General features: G+C 40.8%; 1 protein-coding gene across 8 annotated transcripts in view; it reads left to right on the top strand.

Annotated features, from left to right (window-relative positions):
• dmd (dystrophin) overlaps nucleotides 1-18,585 on the top strand; it is a 331,517-nt gene that overhangs the window by 226,241 nt on the left and 86,691 nt on the right. For all 8 annotated transcript variants that reach the window (XM_084713783.1, XM_084713788.1, XM_084713787.1 and 5 more), the window contains 12 exons: nucleotides 2,433-2,594; nucleotides 5,703-5,813; nucleotides 7,234-7,407; nucleotides 7,502-7,657; nucleotides 7,738-7,908; nucleotides 8,338-8,517; nucleotides 8,697-8,819; nucleotides 10,048-10,218; nucleotides 10,765-10,887; nucleotides 10,973-11,107; nucleotides 12,610-12,762; nucleotides 15,005-15,175. In XM_084713783.1, the coding sequence (XP_084569909.1) occupies nucleotides 2,433-2,594; nucleotides 5,703-5,813; nucleotides 7,234-7,407; nucleotides 7,502-7,657; nucleotides 7,738-7,908; nucleotides 8,338-8,517; nucleotides 8,697-8,819; nucleotides 10,048-10,218; nucleotides 10,765-10,887; nucleotides 10,973-11,107; nucleotides 12,610-12,762; nucleotides 15,005-15,175 (1,830 nt within the window). The remainder of the gene's footprint in view (nucleotides 1-2,432; nucleotides 2,595-5,702; nucleotides 5,814-7,233; nucleotides 7,408-7,501; nucleotides 7,658-7,737; nucleotides 7,909-8,337; nucleotides 8,518-8,696; nucleotides 8,820-10,047; nucleotides 10,219-10,764; nucleotides 10,888-10,972; nucleotides 11,108-12,609; nucleotides 12,763-15,004; nucleotides 15,176-18,585) is intronic.

Below are 18,585 nucleotides of genomic sequence, written 5' to 3'. Positions count from 1 at the left end.
GTACATCGCCACAGGGAAGGTTGTTATCAATGTTTGTCTAAATATTTAATCCGACTTAAGTTCTCATTTCATACATTATCAACGAAGACATGGGCGGGAGAACGCAGAAAAAACCATTATGATACACCCACTGGTAACATTAACAGTGGTGTGTGTGCGGCACAAGGGTTAGGCAGGCTCAGGGCTATACTTAGAGTCATTATCCTTCTGTATGGGATTAGCATGCTCACCTGTAACCACATCCTCACCCTCTGCTTCCCTCCGACACACATGCCTGTGATGTAATAGGTCTCTGTTTACTAGTTAATCTTGTGGGCAGTCACCGGGGCACAGAAAGACAGGAAACACTTCAGTCGTTGCCAGGCGTCTGATGCTTCATTGACAGCGGGAATCAGAAGATCCTTACCGGCGTCGTTAGGGACGAGGACGGCCTTGATGTGGTCAGTCACACAGAGACAACATGAGAGAGAAACCCCAGAGACCGGCCTTCAAGAGGGTACACGCAGGGGAAGTGTGTGTGTGTTTGTGTACATGTAGCTCTGTCTTGTGTATGTGTTTGTTTGTAGACATGTAGGCTACACAGACTACAAAATGAAGCATTCTTGGTTTTTAAAGGATAAAGGTGTCGTTTTATAGGACTTCATTTCCATGGAATCACTGCGATTAGTGTTTTTCACTCGCCGGAGTATCAAGTTCAACTAGCAAATTTGCAGTGTTAAGCAGGAGCAATCCGGTTTGGCAAAACAGTGTCCTGGAAAGCAGCTGTGCACCAGAGAAGTCAAAGAAAAAAGGAGATTTCTAACAAGCATATTTGTTGTAAACACTGTAGGTCTCAAAGCTGTACAAAAAAGAGCATTTAGCAACATGTGTGCAACGTTTTGCTAACAGATTTTGTGGCTAAATCAGTTCATTTCAGTGGAATCGTTGTGATTGGTGGAGTCACTTGCTTGGGTGAAGGAAATCTGCATCGATTTTCTACATCAAGTTCAACTTTGGTGAACTCTAAATCCTCAAATGTGCACCAGTGACCAGATGACCAGTGGCAATCCGGCTTGATAGTGCTGACCTTTGAGGGAACAGAGTGACAGAGAGTCCAAAATAGAAGAAAATATTAGTATTTTCAAGATTTAAAGGTACCCTTTGAGAGTGGGTCCTTGTTTTTTTGTGTGCATCTGCATCCTCATGAGATGGGATGCACAGTTCTGGCCATGGTTTCATGGTTTCTTAGCTTTTCCTTAAATTTTTAAAAGGCTTTTCTTGACTCGAGGAAGGTTTTAAAATCTGTAACAAAGAGTCATAATTGATCTTGTTTGCAGCTTGTGCTGTCATGTCAACAGTTCTATGTCTCTGTTGTAATGATGGTCTGTGGGGAAAATGCAATTTGGGTCTCAGGGGAATTTTCTGTTGTAATACCATGAACGGAAAAATTAGAAACAAGGCTGAGTGACAACACCGTATCCAGCTTCCCCTTTATACAACCATGCAAAAATCCCATGAAAAGACCAAAGTCAACAATGTGTTAGTCCGTCTCTCAAATACTTTGACTACACTACCTTCTCTGTGGCTCTGGCTAATGAAAGAACATGTCACCCAGTCCAACAGTGTTTGTAATAGTTTTTGACAACAACAGAGCTCTGCGGCACAGAGGAATAAGATACATCAGACACACAATACTTGTTAGTAGGAAACATTGTTGGATTGGCCAACACATGGGACTTGTTGGCAATAAGAAAAATAGATTTTTTAAAGATTATTCTTTGGGCTTTTTGCCTTCATTAGATAGGGACAGCAAAGGGCTGCAGGCAGGAGTTGAACCAGCATCCACTGTAAAGGACTGATAGCCTTGGAACATGGGGCGCATGTTCCTCCAACTGAGCCACAGGGGGACCCCAATAAGAAAGAGAGTGAATATAACTAGACTTGCTGCTAAAATAGGTTTCTGATTAAAATTTACATCATGTCACCAGACTGAAAAAAGACTCCTCACACTAGATTTTTGCTGGAGTCAATCTCATTTTTGACTCATTGGCCTCATTTCAGCTGCTGAAATGTAGCACCAAGTGTGTATGTGTGCATAACTGTAGGATGTGGTGTTACTCAGCATTTTTTATACACTGACAACAGTAAACAAGATAACAGGTTTAAATATGTGAATGAAATATCCCAAGCTCCCCTTGAGGATTCTTTAAAGATGCATTTTATCTGAATCTCACGGGTCCCTTATCCAGATTTTCCAAGAGATTATTCAAGCTGTTGTTTAAGGGAAACGGCTTTTATATACATGAGTTGGAAAATTGAATGTAGGAATGCATGTCAGCATCTACTTGCGTCTCCTTTAAGCTGTTTTCTGTATTTATCGTCCACTTTATCTGTCTGTCTTTATCTGAGTGTGTGTTTTCTGATGAGGTGTGATTTGTTTCCTGTTTCTCCAGGCGGCGCTCAGACGGAAGGAGCTGGAGAAGAGCGTCCAGTGGGCCCAGGAGAATGACAAGACGCTGAGGCAAATACAGGACTCGCTGGCCAATACTGACCGCCACCTCACTGCGTACCTGGCTGACCACATCGACGCCCAGCAGATACCACAGGAGGCTCAGGTATCCATCTGTGTGTGTCTGTGTGTGAATGTTTAAGGAACAAAAATCAGTTCAATTCAGTTGAGTTCAATCCAAGAATTTTGTCGTTGTGAAAGAACAACGAAAAGAACAACATTTCAGTTGTCAGATCTATACATTTTACAAAGAATAAATAGACAGGAATGAAAAATGTAAGCAAGAAACGGAAAAGATAATAATAAGCAATATAAAGTATAAAAACAAAAGTAACAATAAAAAATACAATAAAGCAGAGTATACCTAACCTGTTCCCACTTTCTTATTACCTCAATTTATCAGATGACAAATTGTGTTGCTGAGACCTTTGCAACACTTTAATACTTTAATGATCCCACTGAGTCAAAAGAGAGTGATTCTTTCATGCATTTCTTATATAATATTATTTATTTAAACTAACCACACATTTTTAATTACGAGCCTCGACTAAATGGCTGAGATTTACAGCTAAAGTGGGCTTTCAGCAACCCTGGATATTTATCGCCTTTAAAATGAACAAATAAAATAACAAATTAACAAAAGGTCATATGGAAATAGCAAACATATTCATATTAGATGCACTTAAGTCTTTGTAGAACTAGATCAGATGTGCTTGTGTGTGTGTTTTGCAGCCTCCGCACCACAGTTTTTTGGGTGGTGGTCTCTTGTGGTGTTGATACCATTGTTGTTTTTCTTATTCACTTCGATCTGGACACACCTTTTAGGTAGAAGTATCACCGCACCCCGGTAATTAGAATGAACAAAGGCAAACACTCCTTTAAATCTGCTATAGTAAATCAAGAGTAATTCTTTTGCCACTAATTTGATTATACTCGATTCTTGTCAATCAGGGTTAATCAGAGTTAAGTGCTACTACAAAGTATCACAACTTAAATTGTTTTCTACCAATCAGCTGAGAAAACTGTTAACTCATGAGAAGTTAAACTGCTTTCACACTTTACCTGACTGAACTTCAACTGACCTTTCTCCTCCTGTAATTAATCTAATCTGTAAAGTGTGTGGCTTAGGCCTTGTTCAACCCAGACTCTGCTAGACCTAACTCGATTGATTTTGATTTGTTTTGCATCATGCGGCATCCAAATAAGCTGCTACAGCGCATTCAGTTTTATCACCCGCTTTCATATTCAGTGCTTGCACACGTGAAGAGGTCTTAAATGAAACACCAGCAGTCATTGAGAGTGAGGAGACTGACGTGATAATCTTTTTAATATGGGCGTAATTGCACAGATTTTCAGACACCGTCTCCTGGAAGAAATTCAGTGTGTTGCACTCAGTTTTCATATTAAAGGTGGCAGAAATAGTTGTGAAAGAATGAAAAAAAGATCTGAGAGAGAAGTTCAAACTGCTTTCTCACCTTCACACAGCTGGTCAATCACTACGTGGAGTGGGAGTGGAGTGTCAGATTGTCGGTTTTTGTTTTGAGAAACTGTCAGACAAAGATCCCCTGATCTGACATTGGAAATGTGTAGGAGGAGGGGTTTTCTGAAGTTATCTGACCATCCAACGAGCAGTTCTGACTGAGCAGACTGACTGAGTCCTGTAATCACTTCAGTCTAACGTGGGATTCTTCTTTGTTAAGTTGATTGTGAAACATGGACTTATTATGACAGTTTGTAGGAATGACCGCACCTCCTCGTTGCAGCCGGATCCAGTTGGTTCTGATTGAACCGGGGTGGCATCACCAGACGTTGTGGAACCAACTAACCAAACCAGTAGAAATGCAGCAAATCCTCACATTTAAGAAGCTGGAACCAGCAAATGTTTGACACTTTTTCTTGAAAAATGACTATCAAAATAGTTGCCAACTAATTTCCTGTTGCTCGACTAATCCATTAATCCATTCGTTGTTGCAGCTCTAGACTTAACCAACCTTCACCTGACCAATACTCTGAAACCACAATTGATTAGACTGGCTTGAGATTCAACACAAAAAGCCAAAAAAGACCCGGAGCTGCAGTAATTAGACTGGACCAGGTTGGCTCCTAATTTAATCACTGGGCTCTAGATTATATTTGAGTTAAGATAAAAAAAAAATTACCAGTGTTGGAAAAACATCAAGTCTCCAGTTTACAATCAGCCATTGCGGGTTTGAATTGACTCATGGAAAGCTGTCAAGCCTGTGTCCTCGTCTGAGTTTATCATTAACAGAGACAGTTTTGTTGACAGGTGGAGAGAGAAGAGTGGAAATACACTTAAGATAAAAATACACATCTTCACACACCTTCTGTGTGCGCGGAGGGACCCAAGAGACCAATGGCAAATGCTCTTTTTCTCTCTGTGGTCCTAATTAAGCCTGAAGCTGCTTTGGACACGGACACACACACACACACACACACACACACACACACACACACATGCGCACACACTGCTGCTGTCTTTTCGTCTGCTTCCTTTAACATCTACTTTTATCTTCTTGTCCCTTATTCTTTTCCTCTGTGACGTACCTTCCAGACAAATCAGACGATAGATTATGAAATAATCAACCAATAATAGAATAGGTGATGGAAACGTGACGGTGTGTGTGTGTAGCGAGGGGATGGAGAGATTAGCTCCACGTGTGCTGTAGACCACCAGTGCAAAGGAGGACATTTCTCTCTCCCCCTCACACACACACACACACACACACACAGAGGATGATGAGAGAATGATTGGATTAGAGTGGTGTGGATGAGCATATGTGATTACAGGGCACTTGGTATTTAAAAAGAGAGTGGGGTGACAGAGACCAAATGTGTGTGTGTGTGTGTATGTGTGTGTGTGTGTGTGTGTGTGTGAGAGAGAGAGGTGAGGGGTGACAAGTTATTAAAGCTTTTGAGCATCTTCTGCCCTCTCCTTGATGCCTTCTGCCCCCTTGTGGTCAGCATATGGAGGCACACTATCACTCAGTTTACACTTTATTGGCTTTATTTCTATTTATTTCTATATTTTATAACTATTAGATCTTCATTTTTATTCATTTTGATTAAAAAAGATATCAGTCATGGGGATATTTTGTCTTTAGTTGATATTTTTGTATTATTTTATCTCCTTTTAATTCTTAATTTGGCATTTATTTACAGATGTGTGGGTGTTTTTTGTGTTTGTGGTCAACAGAAAATCCAGTCGGAGCTGAGCGGCCATGAAGCGACCCTGGAGGACATGAGGAAGAAGAACCAGGACAAAGAGCCCTCCAAGAGGATGATGGGACAAATAGACCTTACCCAGGTACAGACTCGCACATATACAAGTACACAAACATGGTGTGAAATGGACACATTAATTATATAAATGTACAGCCACTGTATCAGATAAGGGTCTCTGGGCAGGAGTCGTAAAAACTTGAAGTTCCAGGACTTTGGGAGTACTACTACATATAGGAAAAATATTGTATAAAGCCTTTTGCATCCTCTAATTGAGCCAGCGCCTGTTGGAGCTGAAGAGGTCTGGTTTGAAAATGAAAAGAAATCAGTTGGTGTGGAGTGAAAAAGAGGTGAGCTGGGCAGACTTCTGCAGCCCGCTCTTCATCTCTGCTTGAGGCTACAGGCTCAAGGCAACATTAGCCTCTACTAGTTTAATACACCTGAATCTACAAGGCACCATCCCTTTGAGATGCATTCCCACTAAGTCTGCGAGGGCTTACGGCCGTCCCACCGTCAAATCCACATGAGGGCTCGCCTGCAGACATTTTGAGCCCTTTATGCACACTTTCCATAAGTCCACATCTCTGCAGACTTTGCCTGGAGAAATTTCTGACAGTTCATGGTGTTGTGACGTTAAACATGGAGTTGCCAGGGGAAGCACAGAAGCTTTATTTATTTATCTGTTTATTTTAAAGAGCCTGGAAGATGTTCAAATCAGGAAACAAGCCCCTTAGTGTCTTGGCAGTAAAATGTAAAATAAAAAGTCCCCAACCTACAAGTGTATGCAAAATGTTTTGGCATCGTCAAGGTAACATCATGTGTCCTGTTCATATTTTTACCATTTTGGGCCCCTGCAGCCTCTCAGACTCAAAACTTTCCAGTTAATGTCGACTAAATCCATGAGGATTCAGGGCTTCAGGCTTCAGGGGGGACACAGGGATTGGGACCAGCTGAGCAGGTTCATTGTTGGTAATGTCTGCTCCAGGTTTTGACAAAGAAGTAGAACATATGGAGTAAAAAACTCAGCCAACTGATGTATATTTAGGCTGCAGTTGATGCCCATTAGGCTGATGAATACATTTAAATTTTGCATTTCGACCCTTCCTTGTTTTTGTCTTGAAGGACCAGTGCACATAAACAAGTCCAAATGTAAAACACTTGTTCTTATTTGTTCAACGTGGGTAAAAAAATAGTCCTTAAAGATTGGACATTTGCTCGTCAGAGAGCAGAAATTCACACAGGGTCAGTTAGACCATCGCCATTTAATCCTAGTGTCTTCTCAGAACATTTAAATAGTTAATGAAGGTGTCCGTGTTGTGCCAGCTGTGCATAATGCACCCCAGAGAAGTGAGTGTGATCCTCTGCCAATGAGCAGGTGGATACACAATCCACTGAAAACATGGACGATGCTTCTTTTTCTGCAATATGCACGTAACACTGTGTTGTTTTCCTCATTTATTTATCATTTATTTATCTATCTATCTCTCTTTGCCTTTTTTTAACAGAAAATGCTGACAGATGTGTGGACAAAATTCCGGCTCTTCCAGAAGCCAGCCAACTTCGACGCTCGGCTGGCCGAGTGTGAGCGCACGCTGGCTGGGGTCAAAGGCCAGGTGGGATTGCTGGAAATCGGCAGCGTGGAGCAGGATGTGGTGCAGTCGCAGCTGGAGCAGTGCATGGTGGGTAATCGCGTCACGGTGTCAGATAGGTGGATTACTGTATGTATTGATCCTGCAGTATGTTAAACCTCTGCTGTGTGTTTGTGTCTAACAGAAGTTGTACAAAGCGCTGAGTGAAGTGAAAGGGGAGGTGGAGACGGTGATTAAGACAGGCAGACAGATCGTCCAGAAGCAGCAGACAGAGCATCCCAAAGAGCTGGACGACAGGGTGACGGCCCTCAAACTGCTCTACAACCAGCTTGGAGCGCAGGTTAGCGCACACACAGACACACATAGTTAGACACTCATAATCAAACAAATTAGAGTCAGACAGAATTTTATCTGTTGTAGGTAACTGAGAGTAAACTGGAGCTAGAGAAAAGTCTGAAGTTGTCAAGGAAGTTGCGTAAGGAGCTCAACGGGCTGACAGAGTGGCTCGCCGCCACGGACGCTGAGCTGACCAGGCGCTCTGCTGTGGACGGTATGCCCAGTGACCTGGAGGCTGAGGTGGCATGGGCACAGGTATGACACACACACGTAAAGACACAAAACTTAAGGTCCTCAGTGTGAGCCTGGCCAGAGACCTTTGTTACCTGTTGTTATGATTTGGAATAAAGGTCACATCGAGAAGGGTACAGAGGAGAAAACATAACACTGTTATTAAAGTTTGAGGAAGAACAAGCAGCCATTTATTTGCAATCAAAAAGCTAAAAAAAGCTAAAAAGTATTGTACTGACATATATACAGCACGAGAGCCCTCCGTCTGCTTAAACTGATCCACCAAGTCCAGAGAGTGAACCAAAACAATAAAGTCACAGGCTATAAAACTAAACTAACTAAACTTAAAAGAAAACACACAGTAACTCACACTCATATATGTTAAAAACTGAAGTAACTGACCTGTTATCACAGTGTTTCTCCCTTCTTATGTCCTTGTCTTTGTCCTTTCAGTCCATCCACGGGGAGACGGAGAAGCGTCAGCCGCAGCTGCAGGCTGTGGTGGATCTCGCCGAGGCCCTCAAGGCGGTGCTGCGGGGCCACGGGGGCCTGGTGGACGACAAAGTCAGCCTGCTGCGATGCAACTGGATCGCAGTCACATCCAGAGCAGAGGAGTGGCTCAACCTCCTGCTGGTCAGAGAAACAAACAGACTTTTAAAAAAAACTCATGACGCTCATGATTTTATCTGTCCGATCAGAGCTAAAAATAAACCAAAGTCTCTAAAAATAGCTCATTAGAAGTGTCACTGTTTGCAGCCTGAAGAAATGAACACCTTCTACTTCTCTATCTCTCTCCTCCCTCACTGTCTCAGGACTACCAACGGCAGATGCAGAAGTTGGACGGACAGATTGAGGAAGTGAACGGATGGATCGACGGAGCAGAGAAGAAGATGGACGAAATGGACAGCCAGGGACCCAATGACCATACGTTTAAGGTTGTAATGTTTATCTTTATGTATGCTGTGTTTAATCTGTCTCTTAAATGTTTCCTGCCATTTTTCTCCACTAATTCTCTGAGTCTGTTTGTAGATTAGATGCGAGGGAGTTCAATTTAGACAAGAAATACAATATTACTTGAAAATACAAATAACTATCCTGTTGTTATTAGCAGTGAGGCAGAGTGGTAGTCATTAACACACTTTTATGTTCCGTTAGTGACCTACGGGAGGCAGTGAGTGTTCACTTTATAGTATCATTAAAAACTTGGTTTATGTCAGTTTAATTCAATGGAATAAACATTGGAGTGCAGATATAAGGACTGAGATAGTTTTGGTAAGACTTCCTATGAAGGTCATGTCTATTTATAAGGCTTTGTAAAACTCTTTATGCATGTTTAAATAACGTATTAGCAGATCTTATAAGTAGTTAACAGAATATACTATATGTTCAGTATTCATAATTCTTTAAACCTCCAGGTATAAATGCATTATAATGTCTTATGAATGTGATTATAATGCATTTTAGACATGACCCTCACGGAAAATGTTATCACTTTTTTTTTTTGTTATTTTTATGTACTTATTTTATTTTTGCGATTTTCATTATAAAGCAGCACCATGCAAAAAATACTCAAAAATTTCTCTTAAGAAATAGAAGAAGTTTTTAAAGTAAAATATCTTAATGGAATACATAAGGTGTTATATAAACTGTAGCATTAAATTTCACAATTAGGTGTTCAGTTGGATATAATCATTAAGGCCTTTTTTCCATGCACACATCCATGATTGATTTTATGGATATAGAAGGGAAGCAATCTAAGGGATAACATATAAAATGCACCTGATGTCACAGGACAATAACACAGAATCCTTAAAACAATAAGCGACAGAAACCATCCTACAAATGAAAACTGAACTTTAGACCTTTGTCCTATTATCTTTTTTCTTCACAATCTGTATGTTCTAAAAGCATCCACAGAAGCAATAAAAGCAGTAGAACAGAGGCAATAAAAGGACTAAAAGCATTTATAGTTAATGAGAAAACATGATACTAAAACACAGTAGAATATAAAGACAATATAGCACCCGGGACCAGCCTGTCATATACACAGATATGAGCTGGACCTTTAAAGACTCCATTGTCATTTTGACCATCTTTTACATCAGATTCACCTGAGGACACGCTGTTTCTCCGACTGACTTTATGCGCATTCGTGTCCTGCAGGTGCTGCGTGCAGAGCTGGACCTGACGAAGGGGAAGATGGAGGAGGTGAGGGATCTGGCCCAGGAGCTCATGTCCACCAGGGGGGAGAACTGCCAGGCGCAGGTGGGACCCAAAGTGGAGCAGCTCAACCAGAGATTTGACACCATCGCACAACGCATCGCCTCTGGACTGGTAGGGAAGAAGATGAGACAATCACACACTCACACACATCCTTTGGATACTATTATTTTGAAAGAGCAATAACACACACCCACAGAGTCTGGTAAGATTTAATTAATCTGTCAGTTGTTGTTTGTTATTTTGACTTGAGTAGCTGCAGCTTTAAATGGACTCTCTCCTTTTCATCTTTCTTGCTAAATACTATAATCCAACTATCCCCATAAATTTACTTCAAGCTCTCTCCCAACTCCCTAAATTTACTCCAAATTCTCCCTAAATTTACTTCAAAGTCTCACTAAATGGACTTCAAACTCTCTCGCTAAATGTTCTTTAAACCCTCACTTAACAGACTTAAAGCTCTCACACTAAATTTACTTCAAGCTCTCACTAAATCTGCTCCAGCCTTTCCGACTAAATTTACTCTCTCTCGGCCACTAATGATCTTCGTTTTCTTGTGTGCCTGTTTATCTTTGCTGTCCGTGTGTGTGTGTGTGTGTGTGTGTGTGTGTGTGTGTGTGTGTGTGTGTGTGTGTGTGTGTGTGTGTGTGTGTGTGTTAGACGGCAGCGTCAGCCAAGGAGCTGGAGCAGTACCACAGCGAAGCACAGATCTGGCTGGAGCTCCTGGAGGAGGAAGTCAAACAGGGAGAAAACCTCAAGGAGGAGGACTTCCAGGAAGACAAGGTCTCCTCCACGCACAATGACATGATAATGACACCATAATCACTTTTGTATGCAAACTCCTAAACGGTGTGTGTATGTTGTGTAGGATTGTGAAGAAGGTGCAGTGAAGGAGTTACTGTTGAAAGGAGAGAATTTACAGAAGAGAGTCCCAGATCAGGACAAGAGAGAGCAGATCAGACTGAAACACAACCAGCTCAACAGCAAGTACAACACCGTCAAGGTAACACACACACACACACACACACACACACACACACACACACACACACACACACACACACACTAACAGAATTACAAGGCAGCAAAGTGTTTGTTTTCTTACTTAAAGCTGGAAGACTGGTCAGAACTCAGAGTTTATCCAGTGACACAAAGAGCTCCAGTCCTGCTGCCCAGATCAATGATCTCAAACATGTCTGATATTTACAAGTCAGCAGTAGCAGGGTCCTGAACTTCTGCAGACAAAAGATGAAAAATCAGCATAATCAGAAGTCCCCATCATCATGTCGTCATAAAGGACACACATAATGCTGGTTAGCAACATGTGAGTTTCTTCTATAAAATGTCATCTTGCCAACTCATCCCATCTTTTGATTCATTTTTTGAATGTCACAACGCTAAGGATTGTGAGTTATTTCCTTAGATTGGCATTTTAGGAAATAAGCTTTTCCACTTTGTTTCTGAGTCAGATGAGAGGATCGATGACACTCGCAGGTCTGTGCATTAAGCATGAAGCGAGTGAGAATTAGATGTATTGTGAGGTTGATTTAGTAACATTTGGAGAGAGTCTAGCTATTTCCTCCTGATTTCAGTCTTTATGCTAAGCTAAGCTACCTGGCTGCTAACTGTGGCTTCATATTTAATGGTCAGATATCATATGATAGCTTCTTCTGGGCTCCCAACCTGCAATAGAAGCTTCATTATGGTGGGGTGTGGAGGGATGGGTGGTGTCTGAGACACAAGGGGAGAACAGGTCACGGTGCGTGGGCCTCCTCTTCCTCCCCACCTCACTAACCACCTCAGTGTTTCTCAAGCTGCAGATGTTTTGTCAGTCTGCATCCAGCTTTTGCTGAAGCTGCTGTTTCTCAGTCTATCAGAAAGGCGGTGGATTTTGAGAGACTGAGGAAGCAGGTGAGAATGACTTCAAGGCCGGCGCAGTGCGTGCTGGTCAAACTGAAACCACTGCAGTTGCTTCAGCACGCGCTAGATGCAGACCAACAGAACTGTGGCAAAATGAGCAACACTGAGGCTGGCAGCGGCCAAAATATATAAATATATTCAAATACTAATTCTGCTGTTTGAATATCATGGTGTTGAATGAAGCTCCGAAACTTCAAATCGTTCCTTAGTGGTATTGATCTTTTTCATCTCACTCTCTGCTTGAAAACAAATCAGCGTTTTTTTCAAAAAGTTTTAAGCAAAGTTTGCAGAGTCAACTAGACAGCCCCGAAACACTGGCCAGTTTCACAGTGGGACAGCTTTGAACTCTCGCAGATTTAACTGAAGAGCTCATCAAAGTGTTTGAGTGCATAAGTGGGGGACATTAGCATCGGGCCTGACATAAATTAAACCCATTTTCTGCAGCTTATCTCCGTCCAGGTCTCAGTGGCAGCACCCGAGGCTTTTTTGATTTCTGTTGTGTGTCTCAAAGTTAAAGCAGACACTTTTCATGACGCGTCACTGTCATGTACAAGACTTCCTGTGTGTGTGTTTGTCGGTGTGAAGGACCTGCGTGTGCTGAGGAACAGGAAGGCGTTGGCCATCGCTCCCCAGTGGTACCAGTACAGGAGGAAGTCACATGACCTGCTGGCCTGGCTGGATGACATCCAACGCAGCGTGGACCAACTGCCCGACCCCCCTGAGGGAGAGAGGGTCAAGGTGACCACACACACTCACACATAAATAAACACATACATGCATAATCAATACTATCTTTTTTCTCCTGAAATTACCATGGAGCTTGATATCCAACATTTTATCTCTGTTTCATCATCATTCAGCTCTCTGTGTCATACTGTCTGTCTTTTTTCTGTTTTTTCTGTTCTCATTCTACATTTTTATGGTTCATGTGTGGAAAAACCTCGTTCTTTCCTTTGTTTCTTCCCCCTCGTCTTCTTGAACTTTTGGACAAAGGGTTGGTGTCAAGGCTTTTGCAAGTTTATTCACTTGGGAATAATCGTTCCAGGAAATCATCCTCATACCTATTTAGAGAAATAATTGCAGATCAATTCTTGTCCCCAGTAGAACACTGCAGCTTTTATCTTGGATTTTTCTGTGGTGGACCCACAGCTGAAAAGCGGCTAATTAAACTGTGCTGTGTGTAGCATTTTAACATCAATAAATCATTACCAAATTATATGTAAGACAGCAGTGTAATTATTATTTATTATAGCTTATAACAGCAGATGCCTACCTGCATACTTTATTTTATTGTCTGCACCACTAAGTTTAATCAATTCACAGTGCAAAACTATGAAAATAAGTTGAAAAAACTTATCTTCAGTTGGTTTTATTGTTTCAAACAAAAGCAAAAATGGTAACATTATTTTAACCCCCTTATTTAGAATTTATAATCAGTATGTTTGCAAGTAAGAAATGGATTATAACATAATATAATGACTCTGATTTAGTTGTAAGCAGAAAAATGGACTTTTTTATGTTTATTACAGTATTTGTCACTGTTGTACTGTGAGTACTGTGAAGTATTTATTTATTCGTTTTGGTTCTTTGACAACTGACAAAACTCCATCTGCTGATTAAGGCCAAAAACTAAAAGCTCTGGAGGAAGTTTAGTAAGACCATGATTTTGGACTTTTATTTTGTCAAACATCTGTTAACTTCAAGCTCATCATGTCTTCATGAGTTTTAAACACATTTAAAACCCCAAATATATTTATATTTTAGAATTACTGTGTTAATTCATGATAAACACACTGTCATGCACGTGGTTATGTAAAATTAAATACAATTACAGCTATAAAATACTGTGTGACAGACTTTTGAAGTATACAGTCATTTTAGCAAGGTATTATGTAGGACTGTGGAGGACCGTAATTACAAAAGAAACTGAAGTGTTTTATTTAAATGTAATGATTATTATTATATTAAGAAAATTAAATTATATTTTATTTAAATATATAGAATATATATATATATTTTTTTTAAATGTCTTTAATATGATATATATTAAATATTCTATTTTTGTTATTGTGTTTTTATTTTTTACTGGAAAATGAAATATTGTTTTTGGCACATTTAATGGATTATTTGTTTATTTATTTATTTATTTATTTGGGATTTCAGCAGTTACGGTCCTCCATAAGGTATTCACATTAACTCAACAGTGATGCTAAAGCTGATGTTCATGCTACATTCAGGTGCAGCACCTTTCAAATCCATTTTAAATGTGCTGACGTGGAAAAGGTTTGACGGAGAAACCCCTGGACTCCACCTGTGTTTTTTTTTCTGTCCCCGCCCTCCTGACTCTCTGTGTGTGTGTTTCACTTTCAGATGATCACTATGACATTTCGCTAAGCGGACGTCTGACTCACTCGCCTCAGACTCACCTGTCATTGCCGCAACTGAGATTCCTCACTGTCTGTCTGTCTGCCTGTCTGTCTGTCTTCTCATCATCTATCTGTCCTTCTGTCTCTGCTTCTTTTCACCGCCAACACTCCCCACTTCACACACTGCACTTACTCCTTTGCACTTATTTAAATGACCAGTGATTGTTCTCCTTCTCAATGTAAATAAAGTCTGAAGGCAGTGTGCGCCTCCTAATTATAGCATCACTTTCTTATTTTTTGTTTTGTTTAAATAGAGACACATTCAATCAATATACAATGAGTTCTTTATGTATGTTTGACACTGACAAACATGATATCTTATCCCTTTTATTAATGTGTTGTGTCTTTGTTGGAGTGTGTGCTAGTGAGCAAATGAGTGTGTTTTATTATTACTTTAATTATGTATTAACTGTCACTGTGTGCGTGTGTGTGTGTGCGTGCGTGTGTGTGTGAATGTGTATTATTCAAGTACATCCACATGCCTCTCTGTGCTTACCCCCCCTCCCCGGGCTCAGCCAATAGCAAGTGACCTCCTGGTTGATTTCGTCCAATAGGAAATTGGCTCAGAGTTCGACAAGAAGAAGGAGGAGCTTAAGGAGGTGCAGGGCTTAGCCAATCAGCTCTCAGAAGCTGGAGCCGCCAATCTAGTGGAGCCCCGCCAACTCCAGCTCAACAACCGCTGGGTTGAGGTGGAGGGCAAGTTCATACCCTTCAAAAGACAATGTGTGAGTTTCAGTAGGCACGACTTCTATATCTACAGTACTAACAAACAATACGATACTAATACTAATATGTCTACATAATACTACTATCTAATCTAAACATTTAAAATACAGTGTGTGAGTCTCTTCAAGTGGGTTCAACAATTGTTTTCACTAACTATTAGCATGAAATTAAAAAGCTTCTAATAACAACTATCCAGAATGAATCCCTTTCAAAGTTCTAGCAGCAGGGTTTCCTATTAGTTAACGAATCCTAAATCCACATAAATAATGTTCAGACTTACTTAAAATACAATTTTTCCCCCAAGTTGAACAAAAAACAAATATGGTGTCATCAGCCAACAATTTCTTGTCCCATTTAGTTTCTGAGAAGGTACCAGGTTGTCAGTTTTTAGGGAAAAACACCTGTTTGCTTTCTTGCCGAGAGTTTGATGAGAACATTCATACCACTCTCATGTATGTACATTAAATATGAAACTACAGCCAACAACAACAACAGTACACGAGGGGAAAAGCAAACCATGCTCTATGCAAAGTTTTAAAAATGCTAGAGCTGTTAGCAACACAGTTTGCTAACAATGGTGATAATTATGTTGCTAGTTAACATAAGAGTGGTATCAATCTTCTCACCTAACTATTGGCAAGAAAGCAAATAGGCGTATTTTGCAAAATTTAGGGAGATACAGTGGAATTAATTGAGTTTCAAAAAGTATTTATCCATTAAAAGATATGTCTGCTGTCTTATTGTCAACAAATCCCACAAAAGACCAAAACCAAGAATTTTTTTCTCTGATTTCTCTACTTTAGTACAGTAATATCCTAATACAGCTGCTCACTGTAGTTTTAGGCTACCATTACTCAAGGAAGAGGAAATAGTCGGTGCTCTACTGAGTACTTCTGGCAGAAGGACAGTGTGTGTCCCAGAGGAATAAGCTATATCCTGTTTCAGATACACACACAGTGCTTGTTAGTAGGAAACATGTTGGCTTGGGTCTGCACATGGCATTTGTTGACAATGAGACTCATCCTGTGAGATAATATGAAGCTTTAACCATTAGAACCCCGAAGAATACAGCGTTCTTTCAATTTAAATGACCTGATTTCATTCTATTGAAATAAATATTAAACCTTAATTCTTCAGTAATGTTAGCCCACACTGGTTCTTGGTTTAGTTTAAAAATTGCTTTAAATCTAAATCAGAATTAGGTTGTTCCCTCAGAAATAAAATCTGAGTTGCTTTTTTCATTTTTTCTTTGCTGCATTCTCATTTACATGTCTGATGTGTACATGTGAATCTCGCTCACATGTCTGAATCTCATTGGTCGCTCTGTCTGGCTCTGTGTCACTGCATGCCCCCCTCCTCTGCCAACCAATCACATTACACCCTCGCAGTTCCCCGATCTGCCAATCACTGAAGATGTATGTACCCTGTCAGCCAACCACAAGAATCAACCACATGCACTTGACACCACATGGTATCAACTGTTGGTCGAATACACATCTGAACTGCCAGATTTCTGCGTTTCTCCTGCCGTACTGAGAGGGACTCTGAAGCGCATGTATAGTGGCATTTTCTTTTGGCCTGAACACACACTCGCTCTGCCTCAGTGCGGTGCATTGAACCTGGGAGCTGCCCAGGCCTCCGAGCTGCTCCACTCAAGCTGTTTAGACACTTCAGTGCATTGCTCGAGAACTCTTAAGCAGTAATTGGTGCACTTCATTTTCCATACTCTCAAAGCTAGTGTGTGTACTCTGTAATTACAGGCCGGGTTCAACTTTAGACAACAGCGCCAAAAGTTACGTAACACACAAGAACCTCACTTATTCTCCTGTATATTATGGCAGATTGCATTATGAGCACAAAGCTAAGTGTCCTTGAACTAATCACTCAATTCCAACTAGCTCCGGCAGTGTTGTGGAGGCTGACCTCTGATCTCTCTGTAGCACAAGCAGAGAGAAAATCACCATACAAACTATGGCATTGGTATGTTTTAATGGAAAGGAGGACGACGATCATATCAGCTTGACAACCTCCAAATAACGTGCACATAATGATCCTATGTTGCTGTTGCAATTAGAGCAAAATACACTGATTGTGCAAAATATTCTGAGTTGTGATGCCACAAATGAAGCTGAGATTTAAGGTGAGGTCATAAATCTCCTCCTTCAGCAGATGAATATGAAAACAAAGTCACCACATTACACAGTACATCATTCTGCAGAGAAGCTCGAACATTCAAGTGAAGTAACAAGAAGCAAAACACATTTTGTAGGGAGGAGGAAAAAAATTGTGTCACAATGTCAATTCTAAATTGAAAATCAATCAAAATGAGTTTTCAGTTTCAATAATCGAAATCAAAAGCATGATTGGTGATTGTCCTTACATCACAAGTCAAGTCAAATCATGGACATGTATGAACATAAACTTTGGTTCCAAATAAGTGAGAAAACTATCACGACACAGGTGCGTAGTGTGAAGCGTGATCGCCAGAAGTTACCAAAATACCAGACTGACTCAGACGCAGGAAAAGCCCGAGTGCAGCCAAGGAAAATGCCACCTCGCCACACCTAGCTGCACGCCAGCACCAAAATAGAGCCCTTACTCATGTTCATCTCCTCTCGGTGCCTGAGCAGCAGTGAATCAGACATGCAGCATACTGTAAAATCAGACACTGCAGCGGCTTTGTGTGTATATTAGGACGCTGCTGCCTCTTGCAGTGGTTTCGATACGAACAAATACAGTGCAGATGTGTATTCAGTCCAAGTCGTCTAGAAGAAAGACGAGAGTAGACCAGGTCATGAGAGTGGGAGACACAAGCTATCTTCTGTTCCTGCCTGCCTCAAACTTTTTTGGAATGCAGTCACACAAAAAAAAATCTTTGGATCTGGAAGAGTGATGACATCAGGCAACTTAAAAAACTGCACGCCTACACTGATTCGGTTTTAAGATGCTGGAAGGGGATCTATGTTTACCGGCAGGAACTTAAGATCTGTCAGTCTAGACAAAGACATCTAAAACAAGACTAGAATAACCACTGTGGCCAGAAAGTGAGACTCTAACCTGGGAGCTAAATCTAATTTCTGCACAGTAACGGGCTGCGTTAGTGTTTCATTGGCAACTTTTTTTCAATTTTGAGGATGTCTTGTATGAGACACACCCCCTCTCATCATCTAGATCTGCTCTGCTCTCATCTCAGTGCTCAGTAGCACACATTAAAATGACAAACACATGCACACAATGTCAAAAAGGCTCCAACTGAAAAATTAAATGTGAGAAGGTGGGTCTATGTGTGTAGGAGCAGATATTACATGAATATTTGTGATGTATCAAAGGGTTGAGTCTGTCACACTGGGTTATATGAGTGAATTAAGTCTTAAATCATCCCTGCCTGTGCAACTCTCACTCTTAAAAA

Source organism: Lutjanus erythropterus, chromosome 24 (genome assembly GCF_056507025.1).
Source record: "Lutjanus erythropterus isolate fLutEry1 chromosome 24, fLutEry1.hap2, whole genome shotgun sequence".
NCBI classification, from domain to species: domain Eukaryota; kingdom Metazoa; phylum Chordata; class Actinopteri; order Lutjaniformes; family Lutjanidae; genus Lutjanus; species Lutjanus erythropterus.
This window is presented reverse-complemented; position numbering and strand designations above follow the sequence as displayed.